This window comes from Ischnura elegans, chromosome 11, assembly GCF_921293095.1.
Source record: "Ischnura elegans chromosome 11, ioIscEleg1.1, whole genome shotgun sequence".
Classification (NCBI taxonomy): Eukaryota; Metazoa; Arthropoda; class Insecta; order Odonata; family Coenagrionidae; genus Ischnura; species Ischnura elegans.
This window is the reverse complement of record NC_060256.1, coordinates 67,354,192-67,368,918: the sequence shown is the minus strand read 5'-3', so window position 1 is coordinate 67,368,918 and position 14,727 is coordinate 67,354,192. Positions and strand designations below refer to the sequence as shown.

Sequence of the window (14,727 nt, the reverse complement as noted above, 5' to 3'; positions counted from 1 at the left end):
TGCTTAAATGAAATTATGCCTTATTTTTATAACTCCCAAACTCCACCAAGTAAAGTCGTCAACCGTGTAATCAATATTAATTCTTTATTTCACCAAACTTACAACACTGCCATTAGAGGTGCTATCCTTCGCTAACACTTTAAGGTGAAAGGGAATTATAGTTGGAAATGAGTGCAATTTAACTAAATGATAATCAGGAGGGTGTTTTCGTTAAGTTTTTATTTCCTGCGCAGCTTAAGAGCACATCCAGGAACATGCAGTGGGTAAAAAACAATAACTAATCACAACGTAATTTAAGTTTAAATTTGCGCAATCACTTTGAGTAACTTTGGTGGGGCAATTGTTGAGGCAACGATTTGGTGGATTGATTGTTGAGGGAACAATAGATTCGGAAACGTCTTGTCGAGGCAAGTTAGCATTTTCGCAATAATACTAAGTAGTACTTTTAAGACTAAATAGTACTAAAAAGTACATTATAGGTTTAATACTACTATTTAGGTTTTAATACGAGTGAGTTTAGCAGTGGTAATGATTCTTTACTCTTTCCTTAATAATTGCGCCATCTCATCCTCGGTGTGCAATCTAAAACCTATAGCTATTTCATGCTTAGTGGGGCTCAAAAAAGTGGACACTTGAACTGAAATTCTTGAATTTCTTTATCGCAGATAAATGCTTTCATATATTTTTTATTTGTGTTTACTGTTGTGCTTATGTATTTACTGAATCTCCGCATGCTTGAGTTAACTGTTTGACGAGTACTGAGGAAAAGAGTTTTTATTCAACATTCCCTGTTTCGTGGAATTTATGTTTTTTATTTTATTTTCCACTTTTTAACGGTAAATTCATTTTATGGATTAAAGCAGGGTTGTTGAAAGTCACTTCTACCAAAACAATCAATACTATTAACATCTATCGAGAAAATTTAAAACTATTTCTCTTTGTGGAAATGTAGATAACAATTGAATGAAACTTCAAATGCCTGATTTTAGAACATTGTATTGTCATCAGAAGCAAGCATTACTGAATCAAAAGGTGCTCGTAATCTCCTTTTCCAAAATGCCTACTTCTATAACCTAATGTTCATTCTTATGTCCTTGCGGTCAATTCTGGTATCATCAAACATCACATTCTAGGAATACATCTAACTGTTTGTTCTATTCTTACTCACTCAAGCTATTGAACCTGAAGCTTGGTACGGATAGGTGAGGGTAGAGCTCACCCCAGACATGACTCTAAAGTACAGGCATGTGATGCCACACATGCAGTAGGAAGGCCAGTTTATTTCCCCAGGCTACCTTCTCACTTCAAGAATTTTTGTTTTGGAGGGTCCTAAGGCTTCATCCGGGATTTGAACCGAGGACTAAGCACCAACAAACCGCTCTACCCAATGGGCGACCACGCTCCCTTTACTATTTTTTTGCTATTATTAAAAATTTTGTAATTATTATCTCAATGGCATTTTATCAGTATAGTTTCATTTTACTTGGCATTGGTTATGTAAATATACCGGTTCAGTTAGTACATCATCAAAAACGGCGTACATAATGGGTTCGAAAGTAAACATTTGTTGTATTCCACACAGTATTCATTACAAAACTCAACCGGTTTCGACCTTTTCAGGTCATTATCAAGAAGTAATAGGACTTCTTGCGGTCAAGAAAATCAAGAAAGTGGTTCTTTTATCTCTTTTATCTTATCTATGACCTGAAAAGGTCGAAATCGGTTGAGTTTTGTAATAAATGCTTCACGAAATACAGCAAAGTTTATTTTTAAATTTATTAAGCCACCATTACACAAAGTGAGCTCGCAAACCATTGATTGCTGACGGCATACGTGATCACCCTCTTCTGTCTCTTTGCTGCCTTGTATTATTCCATTCATCTTAGTATATGGCCTTCTACTGCCTTCGTACTGTCCGTGAAACTTATTCTCGTTCCTCAACATGTTCCTTCTGATCCAAAATCCTACCCTCTATATATGTGTTTACTTTATCGCTCAAAATTTGGTAATATAAGATTGAGTGATGGAGAGTATGGAATATAAGAGAGTATGGAATAATAGACAGGGATAACAAAATGATAAATATTGCTAATTGTTATGATAAGGTTTTGGGCGATATGAATTGGGAATCAAAGCAAATTGGCAAAGCGAATATTTAATGTCACTTTTAAATTTCATTCTCAAAAAAAAAAAAGCTTTCTACATTTTTGTGTTTACTGTTGTGCCTATGTGTTAACTGGATCTCCAAATGCTTAAGTTATCTGTTGATGAGAAATACCTAGTCAGAGGAAACGAGTTTTTATTCAATATCCCCCATTTTATCATCTTTTTACGGATTCATTTTATACTTGAAAGTATCTCAAAAGTTCAGCTTTATACGCATTTCATGCAATATCTTCCACTTCATTTATCACTGTACGGTTTCAATTATCACCGATTGTCATGGATTGAAGAGCCATGAAATATCTAATATTGGTATTGCATCCCTCAAAAATGTTAAATGCTGTATTCCAGCTTTCACGAAGTGATTGTGATTTTCAAAGCACACCACGCTGATAATACTTAGCCTCATTTTGAAGTCACTTTAAGGCAAGTGAATACATTATCATTAAATAACCTAATGCATCTTTTAACCTCGGAGGCTAGATAATTGAGTCACAGGCAAGGAAAATAGAAAATGTACAAGGTGGGAATGCAAAGAGTAGTGGCTCTATCGCACCCAGAGAATACTAAAGGAAGATTGTACACAAAACAGCGTAATATGGAATTATCTCGAAGATTCTCGGGTTGACAGAGCTGAACTGGAAAAAGTCAAAAATAATGATTTAAAAAGATTAAAAAAACAAGCTATCACCAAAAACGGTAGAAAATGAAATGAGAAGTATAAATAAAATAAGCTTTAGGTCCCTCGGATGTTAACGCATGGGTGATGAATCGCTATATTAGACAAGTGTTTTAGAGCCTGATAAGTTGGTAAAGATTGATATACAATTATTAAAATCTATAACTAATCAGCATTCATCCTTTATTCTCTGAGCTTTATTATTTTTAAAGCATTTTTACCGTTTTTGGAAAAAGCGTTTTTTTTTAATCTGTAAATTTTTTATTTTCATTTTCCACTTTTTAAAGGAACATCATGTAATCGATTAAATCATAGCTGTTAAATAAATTTTTGCTTAAAATTTTTGACTAACGTCATCTATTGAGACATTTTAAAACTATTTTCCAACTGAACGTATCAACTACAGCACAATGGAATAAAATTTCAAATTTCTGATAGTTGAATCTTTTTTCTCATCAGAAGCGAGCAATGCGCTAAATTTCAAGCCGATCCGATAATGGTAAGAGGCTTCAAAATCAGCTACTATATCCCATCGCTGGAATAGGCAAACAGACGAAGCAGGTTAAGAAAAAGCGTTTAAAAAACTGGGTACTATCATACGATGAGATACGGAGGAGACAGGATAGAATTACTTATTAGATGGAATGAAAGGGAGTAGGCCTCACAGTGAATTGAAGAGGGAAGTGCTTGATGGATGGGGAGGCTCCCAGGATTCTTCAGAAGTACTCCATGGAAACCTACCTTAACCGGTAGAATACTTAAATAATTATTATAGGATACGTCACAGTAATATAGTTGCAATTCCAGTGGTCTGCTGATAGTCCCTGCTCCTATTTCTGGCCTAAACCTCCCACGTCTCTCGCATTTAAAGATTCAGGGGAATTAGCCTTGTATATAGCTTCCAGACTGCCAATGATTCGGTCAAATTTAGTCCCATGGGTTGGCATGGAACTTCTAAAGCTCTTCCATGACTTTGCCGTTAGAAATAATAATAGGCCTTTCCTTAAAGATAGTAAGCAGCGAGAAAAACATGACGTATCGTAGCATAACTTATATACTTTGTATTTACACCATAAAATTTAATTCCAAGGTAGGGGAAATATCTTAGAGTATGCATTTCATAGAGTCAGCTAAGGATATACCTTTAACGCCTTAGAATGGTCGTCAAAGCAAGCTGCTTGTGTCCACGTCACGGGTAACGATAACGTCTCTTGCTATGGATACGCTATTTGAATTTCAAGTGGAGTCCCCTTATGTGAACTGTAATTTCATCTTCTTCGGAGACGAATTTGCCCCACGGTGATATTAGTAGAGGCTGTTAGCTCTGGCGACGCTCATCTGGCCAAATGGCGCTTCCACGTAATAAAATTCATAGATAGGTTAGATGTACGTCATCCATTAGGCATGACTTTGAGGACAAATCAAACATATAACTAAATATATCAAGCCAACTGACATTTATATGAAAAAATAACAGTTCTCAAATTTGTTGTTGCTCAGCAGAGGCGGTGGTTACATCAGTTTTTAGCCGAAATTTCCCGCATTGATTTTCGGTTCACTAAAAACAAGGATTGTTTCCTAATGTTTTTTTTAATTCCTTCTTAAGAGGTATATTCTGCGGGAATATCAAATTCTGTTTTCGAGACTCTTAACTGAGTATTTAAAAGATCGTCAACAATTAACTTGTCGACTCTTAAGTTTCATTAGTAGTTAGCCATCACCTCTGTACCATTCACCTGAAGAGCATTGTTTTCGACTCGTTCGTAGTGAAATATTTCACGAAAACACCATATGCACATATTCTAGACTTACATGAATGACATCAAGTACCACCATCGTGTCGCATTATCCAGGCAGGGGATTCCACACGTACTGGATTTACTCCTGGGGAAGTTGTGTTAACTTCTCTAAACGCGGGGAGTTGGACATTAAAGTAGAGGGCTAGAGGCAATAGATGGTGCATATTTGCAATCCTTGAATATTTTTGTTGAGTAAGGACCTCCAGACACGAGAAACAGGTATCCTTTTTTGTTGGAAGGCATTTCATATTCTAGCTATTCCGAGGCTACAACCAACAAAGATCAGTGGTGTCATGGCAAAATTAGCAGTGCCGGAACGCACTTTCCTTAACTTCTTTTATAAGTGAAATATTATTCTGTGTGTTTTTATAACAAGTTACGCCTGCATATATAAAAATTTTTTTGTTTTGGTTACAAATATATGTAGGAATTAGAAATTTTGGGGCAACAAAATTAATACAAGTGTTATATGACTATTACGTGTTATTTGACTATATAACGCCGTTCCGGCAACATGACACCACTGCTACGGATTCAATCACTGCAAAAATGCATTAAAATTCATAATTCGTTTGGTATTTGGGTTTAAACAGTATACGCTTACATTGGTTACAGCTACAACTAACTAATGAACCATCAGATATGAATGTGTTCATTAAGTAATAATTTTGGGAGCACTGCCTGAAAAATATTTTGCTGTTTTGTTCTACCTTGACTTCAATTTTGAAAAAATGTCATTACTTACCTATATCACTAAAACCAGAGTAGCTTCATTGTGAGGATAATTTATCGATAATAAGATTTAATAGCATCAATATATTGATAAAATAATATCTATCGCCAAGCATTAGATTAAATGATGATGAACACCAATCTTTAAATTTTTGCGAGTTAAGCTGTTTAATGTTTCAATCACAGCTATGATATTTATTGCAATATTTTTCCACATTCCAAACAGTCAGAATTTTCAAGGATAGTTCCAGTCTACCTGAAAGGTGCTGAAAATAAATCAGCGTCTAATCCACTGGATATATCCGATTCAGAATGGTATACCTTCCTGACCAGGATGAACGATGCCATACCAAGCAGAGCTACAAGGACTAATGCCCTCCCAAATCCAGCCGCCGTTTCATCCAATACAAATTCAGGTGAGAATAGCCACTGTTTTACGCGTGATTACGATTAAATGGTTTTTATTACAGTACTCGCTTAGCTCGCTGGGGGGGCTCTGCCCCCCCTAGGCCCCCCCGAAAAAGGCCTACGGCCTGTTATGCTCACTGTGGGAGGTCTTACACTTTTCGTTTGCTACTTGTTACTTAAGGATCGTTTACTTTTAAGCTGGCAAGCTTAGGTATAAGCAATATTTCCACTTTCACGTAAAACGAGTGCATGGTACGTAGGCTACAATATGAATGCAAATATTTATAAAGAGAAACGTTTTTCTGAGGGGCTAAAAAAGTAAAATAAATTTCTTCGAGTATCTCTAACTTATTCAATTCAAATACAAAAAACGTTGAGACCACGTTCCACTGTAACACCCAATGCAAACGTAATATCATAACATAACGACCTTACGAATTACAATGAAAAACACGTTTATTAATTATTTTCCACAAAACTCAACCAAATTCTTGATATACGAATAGGATATAACAGCTGTTCCCCTTCGTAATCGAATTACGTAGGGACTGAATATCAATATCTGGAACAAATGCGCCTTAGCATGAATTAGGGCTAGTATGACGAATTTTATCGAAATATAATTTTCCTGATCGCGAATGATTTCACTTCAGAAATACCTCTATTTAAAGTTTTAATGAATCGGGGTACACAAATATCTCAGCTTTAATATCCAACGCAATGCGCAATAAATCTGGTGAGTAACGGATCACAGCATTTGGTGTACAAGACATTGTGAATGTCAAGATTTCGATAATTTTCACGGTTGAATAACTTAGTCACTCAAGGAAACGTAATTTTCGCAAGACAAATAATTGAATAAGAAATACCTTTATTTGCACTAATCTTCCATATTGTATTATTCACTGCCTATTCACTCCTGCAGCTCACGGATAACATTGTACATTAAAAAGGACATTAACGGAAAAAAGAACGTAAAAAAATAAAAAGTTATCACCATCACAAAAAATGAAATTATATTTTTACCTACCTATATTATGTAACACTTGTTTAAAAGCCATTCTACTACAATCGTGTATCACCAACAAGATACGAACTATAGTCAACAGCACGAATCATATTTCTAAAATGGCATTTGGTGCACTTGTTAACTTTGAAATTAATAACCACCACGCTTTCGATGTAATATACCAAAAACAACAACTAATTTCCTACCTTATATTTCTCCACTTTTCATTTGAATGCGCTTTGATTTAAACAGATGTTTGTTCTTGCGGAAAGAAGACGCAAAGAAATAGACACTTCAAATATTATTTTCCTTATTTCCTTCCATATATTTATCAGTTTTTCGTTTCATTTCCTTTATCTTCTTTGCCAATTTAGTTCCTCTTATTTGCATAAACAAAAATGTTGCTATGATTGTTCGTTGGTATGACTGCCGCGCCGCGATTGGAATTTGGTGGCCATTTTTTGAACTAATCCCCATACACTCAATTTCATATGAATAGACGGATAAATAATTGTAAATTTAGTGTTTTCATAATTTTTCCTGGGGTTTCAGACAATTTTAGAGGGGGTCTTCATTAGACTTTTTGCCGTATCTCGTCTCGTTCACCCCAAACATTTGTATACGTGAATGAATGAATGAGTGGTCGTTAAGGGGCTTCATGTTATATAGACTCGCTTAGCTCGCTGGGGGGGCTCTGCCCCCCCTAGGCCCCCCCGAAAAAGGCCTCCGGCCTGTTATGCTCACTGTGGGAGGTCTTACACTTTTTGTTTGCTACTTGTTACTTAAGGATCGTTTACTTTAAAGCTGGCTACGTAAAACGAGCGCATGGTACGTAGGCTACAATATGAATGTAAATATTTATAAAGAGAAACGTTTTTCTGAGGGGCTAAAAAAGTAAAATAAATTTCTACGAGTTTCTCTAACTTATTCAATTCAAATACAAAAAACGTTGAGACCACGTTCCACTGTAACACCCAATGCATACGTAATATCATAACATAACGACTTTACGTATTACAATGAAAAACACGTTTATTAATTATTCTCCACAAAACTCAACCAAATTCTTATATCATATACGAATAAGATGTAACAGCTGTTCCCCGCTTCGTAAGCGAATTACGTAGGGACTGAATATCAATATCTAGAAACAAATGCGCCTTAGCATGAATTGGGGCTAGTATGACGAATTTTATCGAAATATTATTGATCCTGATCGCGAATGATTTCACTTCAGAAATATCTCTATTTAAAGTTTTAATGAATCGGGATACACAAATATCTCAGCTTTAATATCCAACGCAATGCGCAATAAATCTGGTGAGTAACGGATCACAGCCTTTGGTGTACAAGACATTGTGAATGTCAAGATTTCGATAATTTTCACAGTTGAATAACTTAGTCACTCAAGGAAACGTGATTTTCGCAAGACAAATAATTGAATAAGAAATACCTTTATTTGCACTTATCTTCCATATTGTATTATTCACTGCCTATTCACTCCTGCAGCTCACGGATAACATTGTACATTAAAAAGGAAATTAACGGAAAAAAGAACGTGAACAAAAATAAAAAGTTATCACCATCACAAAACACGATAATAAAATCATTTTTACCAACCTATATTATGTAAGACTTGTTTAAAAGTCTTTCTACTACAATCGTGTATCGCCAACAAGATACGAACTATAGTCAACAGCACGAATCATATTTCTAATATGGCATTTAGAGCACTTGTTAACTTTGAAATTAATAACCACCACACTCTCGATGTAATATACCAAAAACAACAACTAATTTCTTACCTTACATCTCTCCGCTTTTCATTTGAATGCGCTTTGATTTAAACAGGTGTTTGTTCTTGCGGAAAGAAGACGCAAAGAAATAGACACTTCAATTATTACTTTCTTAATTTCCTACCTTATATTTATCAGTTTTTCGTTTCATTTCCTTTATCTTCTTTCCCAGTTTAGCTCCTCTTGTTTGCATAAACAAATATGTTGCTATGATTGTTGTTTGCTTGTATGACTGCCGCGCCGCCATTGGAATTTGGTGGCCATTTTTTAAACTAATCCCTATGCTCACTTTTAATTGAATAGACGGATAAATAATTGTAAATTTAGTGTTTTCATAATTTTTCCTGGGGTTTCAGACAATTTTAGAGGGGGTCTTCATTAGACTTTTTGCCGTATCTCGTCTCGTTCACCCCAAACATTTGTATACGTGAGTGAATGAATGAGTGGTCGTTAAGGGGCTTCATGTTATATAGATTCTACCGATTAAGGTATGTTTCCATGGAGCACTAAAGAAGTGATCTGGGAGCCTCCCTTTCCTTCCAGCGCTGCCTTCTTCAATTCACTGTAAGGCCTACTTCCTTTCAGTCTATCTAAAAATCCTATTCTTTTCCTTCCCCTCCATCGTTTCCCTAATATTCTTCCCTCTATCACCATTTTCAGCATCCCCTCCCCGCTGAGTATTCGCTCCATCCATGCACTCTGTCTCGTCCGTACCTGATCTAAAAGCTGCCTCTCCTCGCCAACCATATCCAACACTTCGTCGTTTCTTTTCCTCTCCGTCCATTTCACCTTCTCCATTCTTCTCCATACCCACATCTCGAAAGCATCCAGTCTTCTCTGGTCCTCCTTGTATAGTGTCCCCGTTTACGCACCGTAAAGCGCTACACTCCAGATCAAACTCTTCACTAACCTTTTCTTTAAATTCTTACATAACGATCCTCTCAGAAGCTCCTTCCTGTTCATGAACGCCTCCTTTTCTAATGCAATTCTCTTCCTAATGTCCTTACTACTGTATCCGTTTTCCTCTAACGTACTGCCTAAATAGTTGAACTGCTAAATCTGCTCAAGTTTTTCACCACCCACGTTTATCTTAAGTCTAACATTCCTCGCTCGTGATGCTTTACAAAACCGCATAACCTTAGTTTTCTTGTGATTGATTAAATGGTTAGCAGGAGTAAATTATTCATGGAAAATATGTCTGCGCCAGTGACGAATCCAGGATAGGGATAACGAGGAGGGGTTAAGAGAGGGGCCTGGGGTAACCTCTTAGCATCAGTGGGGGTCTAGGGGTAATTTTGAGGCTTATGACAACGCTTTTAGGTGTCTCGGGAATCTCCTTTCAATATATATTCGACAATTGAACAACATCACCATTTATCTAGCGTAAATTGGATATCCCAGGGGGGTTACTGCCCCCTAGCCCCTCTCTGGATCCGCCATTGGTCTACACCACAAAATAATATTCAAAATAATCCATTTTATTTCTTGCGGGCTGTACTTTACCCTAAAACTGTATCAGCTACAGCTTCCTTGAAGCCCACTCAAAATATTTCATCCTCCACAAGCAGAGTTAATTTTCTCTCTCCTTTCCCTATGTTTTGTCCTTTTATAGCTTTATTTAACACAATTCCCATCACCTGACCCAACACCTTGAACCATTTACGTCGGTATAACTGCCATAGAAATTAAGGAACCTGCAGAGGGTGTGGCCTGTGCAATTTCCCGGGAATACAAAGTTTGTAATTCGATTCCCGGTCTAGGGATATTTTCATGCCAATCAATTTGAATTTCCAGGCCATATCTTCGGGAAATTGCATTGAAAAATCAGCAGCTTTCCTAAAGGCTCATACTCTGATACTCACTTGTACGAAAAATCAATGCAGATTATGACTATTATGACTAGAATAATAATGCCATTTTGGTAAAACAAATGTGTTTGCTTTCATGTCGATCATTCCTTTTGGAAATGTAATTTCCATAAAATTTGATACTCACGAGGAAGGAAAAGCAACAGCATTTTAAGAAACTCTAGTATTTCTTAGTCTTTACTTTGGACACCGTTTGTATATCCCAATGTAATACGGTAGCTAGGGTCTCAATATTGACCTCGGGTTTTGATTACTGAGCAGCCTTTGCGCTCACTTTTACGTGTATTTCCTCTGAGTTTCACGATTGATGCACGGTTTATACTGTGACCGAAGAAAAGTCTCCTATTGAAATGGTTCATTACCAGGCAAATCACGCCAGTTAAACTTTAGCTCATATATTTCCAGGAAATAACACCCACTCAACCCCTAAGTCCTCGTTGACCAGGAGACCATGGTTCATTGCGGTGATCTCCGTGGTGGGCATCCTGCTGTTGGCTGCCATAGTGACTGGCATCGTTCTGATCTTCCGCTACAAGCACCGGAAGCGACACAACAGCTTGACAGAAAAAATTCTGGGCTGGAGTTGCCTCAAAGGAGGCGCCGCACGTAGGAATGAAGCGGATGACCGCATCCAGAAGACCTACGGCGAGGGAGTCTGGAGCTGCATGTCCAGGGGCTATACGTCGACGGGGAACCTGGCCGCGTCAGTCGCAACTGTTGGAAGGGTAGAAGCGAACCGCTGGATGACACTCGGGGCCAAAGAAGAAGGCCATAACAATAACGGTTTCGTGTCATCAGATGATGTCGTGGACTGTGACCAAAACGTAGATGGAGATGCGAAAGAGCCTGGGCCGTATAAGGAAGTGTTCATAAGGGACCCTCGTGATGTGACAACGGAACTGTGATTCAAACCCATATAACGATAGGGTAAATGATAGCCGGGGCTAAAGAATTCAGAGAAATAGTGGCTACAAGTGATTAGAGAAGCTTGTGGACTATGCTCGCAACGCATTAGGAGAAACACCAATGAGAGTGTTCACGAGGTATCTTCGTGAGGTATCCACCAAACTTCGGTTCAATGGTGCATGAATATATGCCGAATGATATTCCAGGTTAAAGAAGGATGTCACACTGACTGTAACTTCATGGGGTCAGATGTCATAGATTGTGTCCGCAAAGTGGAAAAAATACACGATAGTACCCGCATTCGGCCAAGTGAGAAAGTACTAATAAAGTACCCACGCGATATAATCACCGAACTACGATTCAAAACTTCATGAAGGTATGGTAAATGGCTGTTGGGTTCAAAAAGGAGGTGACACCAAAATCAGTTTCTGGGGATAATGCAGTGGAATGTATAAAAATGTAGAGGGAGATGCAAAAGATTCCTGGGCAGCATGATAAACCGTTCATAAGGAACTCAAGCGGTTTGACCAAGTGAAAATAAAACAAATGACATTTGGACCTAAAGAAGAAGCCCTTGCAAAAAATTGGAATCGACATGTATTGAAGAAACTGTCCACCCTGTGCCTCACGTGTAAAGCCAATTAGAAGATGTAAAGGGCTGGATTCAAAACGCAAAGGGAGATATGATTGTCCCTTGGCTCATGACGTGACTACCAAACTGTGATTCAAAACCAAATGGAATTGTAAATAAACTCTAAATAGATACCTTTAATAAGTGCACAATCAGCATATTACATAAAGATTATTGTATCACTGAAAGTGCATGCAAGTGATAAAAAAGACTTGTTAATACTAAACTTGACAGAAGTAATAGACAAAGTTCAGAGACTATTTCAAGCCTCCTTGAAAATTTTACTATTGATATTATTATTTTACATAATGCATAATTATCTTTAGTTAATTTAAAGACGAAAAATGATAAAAAGAAAATAACCAAAACCAGAGAGTGACTCAATAGGGCTTTCATTATGAGCTTAAGGCTAAAAAAATTGTGTTTTTCATTTTCAAGACCACGTACCTCTTTAATGAGGTACTGCAAAATCTTATTCGAATGTAACGTGTAAGGAATTGGCCCTTGTCCTGTGTAACACTGCTGCCAGTAATTAGAAAGAATTATTTCAGCAAAAGAATGCCTTCCAGTAATATATACAAGGTAAGTATTTTACATTTCTGTTGAAGCATAGGTGACTAAAACAGCTGTGTCTATAACTGCTTCACGCTCTCTCCGTATGGAGTTCGTTCAGAAATAAAAATAATTTATTCAAAGCGTCATTTTATTGACGGCAACGGACACAGAAATCACATTAAAATCTTCCCTTGTCCTTGTCTAGATATTTCTCTAAGTCTCCATCGTTGACCTTCTAATAAAATGGGTACCAACGCGTAGTGGTGATCAGTAATTATCCAAATTTAAAAAATTGCATTTTTTATGCACTGAACTCCAATAATGGGTAGGCTTTTACAATAATAGGCAGTTTGAGACTCGATATAATAATTTTTCATTCATTCAAACTGATTACTTAAGGTTAATAAACAGGGGTATTTTTAAGCTTTTATGGGTTGTGGTGATTAAAGTCACAGTAGTACAAAAGGTAAGGTTAGGTAAGACTCGAAGTATTCGTTTAATTTGTTGAATTCTATAAAGAGGTCGCTTTCTCCGTCGACCCGTCCTTTTTTAAGTGACTTTTTATGTGCTTAGCAATTTGAACATCATCTTCAAATTTTCAGAGAATATTAGGTGGACCCTGAGCAATATTTACTCGTGCATCACATTTGCTAATCTTACCTCCGTACTTATCCGAATGTGATTATTTTATTTGACCAACAAAAAATGTTGACTAAAGGTCTTCTATGCATGCGATGAAATTTTCAAGATTTCCTGGGGATACAAAGGAAGCGATTCCAATACCATCAATAATGCACGCGAGTGAAAGTCAAGGAATTTGAGGAGAGGAAAAGTCCCGAGTATTTGTCGCTCGTGTCTTTCAGTCGCTCTGTGAGATCATGGCTCTTGGACTATGCCGACAGCATAAAAACGAGATTCCCTCACGAATATATCGCGATGAAGGCCAAGGAGACTATTAAGAAGAACCATATTCATTCATCGCTTCATTATTGCCCAGCATGACCACATATTCCGTGCATATAAGTAGCCACGTACTGGCACTAAACCATGCTCATAGCGCGGTGCTCAGGCGTCAATAAAAGCATTCAAATTTCACTTTACGATTCTCATCGAGTAGTGTCATAAGGAGAATCCTTTCACTCATAATTGGTTTTAAGCTTGCTTGGAGTGAGTCTGTTCTGGAGTATAGCGTTTTATGGTGCGAAAACACGAATTATTTTTCATTAATAGGTACACTAGGATAACCTGTTCGAGCTAAAGAAAGAAATAACGTACCGTGTTCTACTCAAAAATAAAAATATCATTTTAAGTAAATATTCAATATCAGTTGTAAAAGAATATTTTTTTGGTATTAAAGATATAATAATGAACACACAAAGAATAAAATATTTTGTCAACAACATGACAAATGATTCAATATCAGTAATACAAGAAATTTAGATTTTAGGTTCAAAGAAATTGTAACGAACACATAAAGGAATAGAAATTTTTGACGACGCGTAAAAGGAAAATTGGTGAGCAAACTTAAATACGGGTCCCCAAATAACCATATTATCTTTCTATAAATGATTGAAGGGATTGTTTCTTTTTGGGAATCGAAAATTCATCAAAATCAACAATTTTAAATCTATAGTATATTTTTATATTTTTAATTTCATTTTAAAAGACCCCAAGCTTAAGCAAATATTTAGCGAAAGTGATAAAACTAAATAATTTTGAAACAATTTGGAATTTTGAACTTGGCAGCGGTTATGTGTAACAATACATTCGAGTAAATTTCAGATTTCCAAATTTAAAATATTTTAAGGTAAAAACTCTCTCATGCAGTACTCAGTAAGTATTTACCACATTTCAATTTTGAGCATGAGTAATGATTGGTCTTTGTTTACCTACGTCCGTTGTTTGGGTGATAAGGACTACGAGAATTTTATCCCATTATGTTTTGAGCTATTAAATATGTATGCCATGAGTAGAAGACTTATCATTTCTTTTGTTTTTTACGAGAGTGCACTGAAAAGTAAGGTCTTCAACGACGTTATTTCCGAACGTGAGAGGCCAGGCTAAATTTGACTACAGCACTGCATTCAGTGGTTCCTATGCTAAAATTTAAAACGACTCACGTTACATTCGGCCTCTTTGTCGCTCTGTAGCAGTCGTTAAGGATGAAGCTCCCGCTTAGCT

At 36.8% G+C, this 14,727-nt stretch overlaps 1 protein-coding gene across 2 annotated transcripts in view; it reads left to right on the top strand.

The window, feature by feature from the left end:
• Positions 1-12,478, top strand: part of LOC124168411 (calcium-activated chloride channel regulator 1-like) — a 78,318-nt gene extending 65,840 nt beyond the window's left edge. Inside the window, exons 14-15 of one of the 2 annotated variants that reach the window (XM_046546627.1) lie at positions 5,600-5,789; positions 10,845-12,478. In XM_046546627.1, coding sequence (XP_046402583.1) covers positions 5,600-5,789; positions 10,845-11,359 — 705 coding nt within the window. In that variant the 3' untranslated portion in view covers positions 11,360-12,478. The remainder of the gene's footprint in view (positions 1-5,599; positions 5,790-10,844) is intronic. The other variant, XM_046546628.1, reaches the window with a different exon arrangement.
• Positions 12,479-14,727: the final 2,249 nt, after the last annotated feature.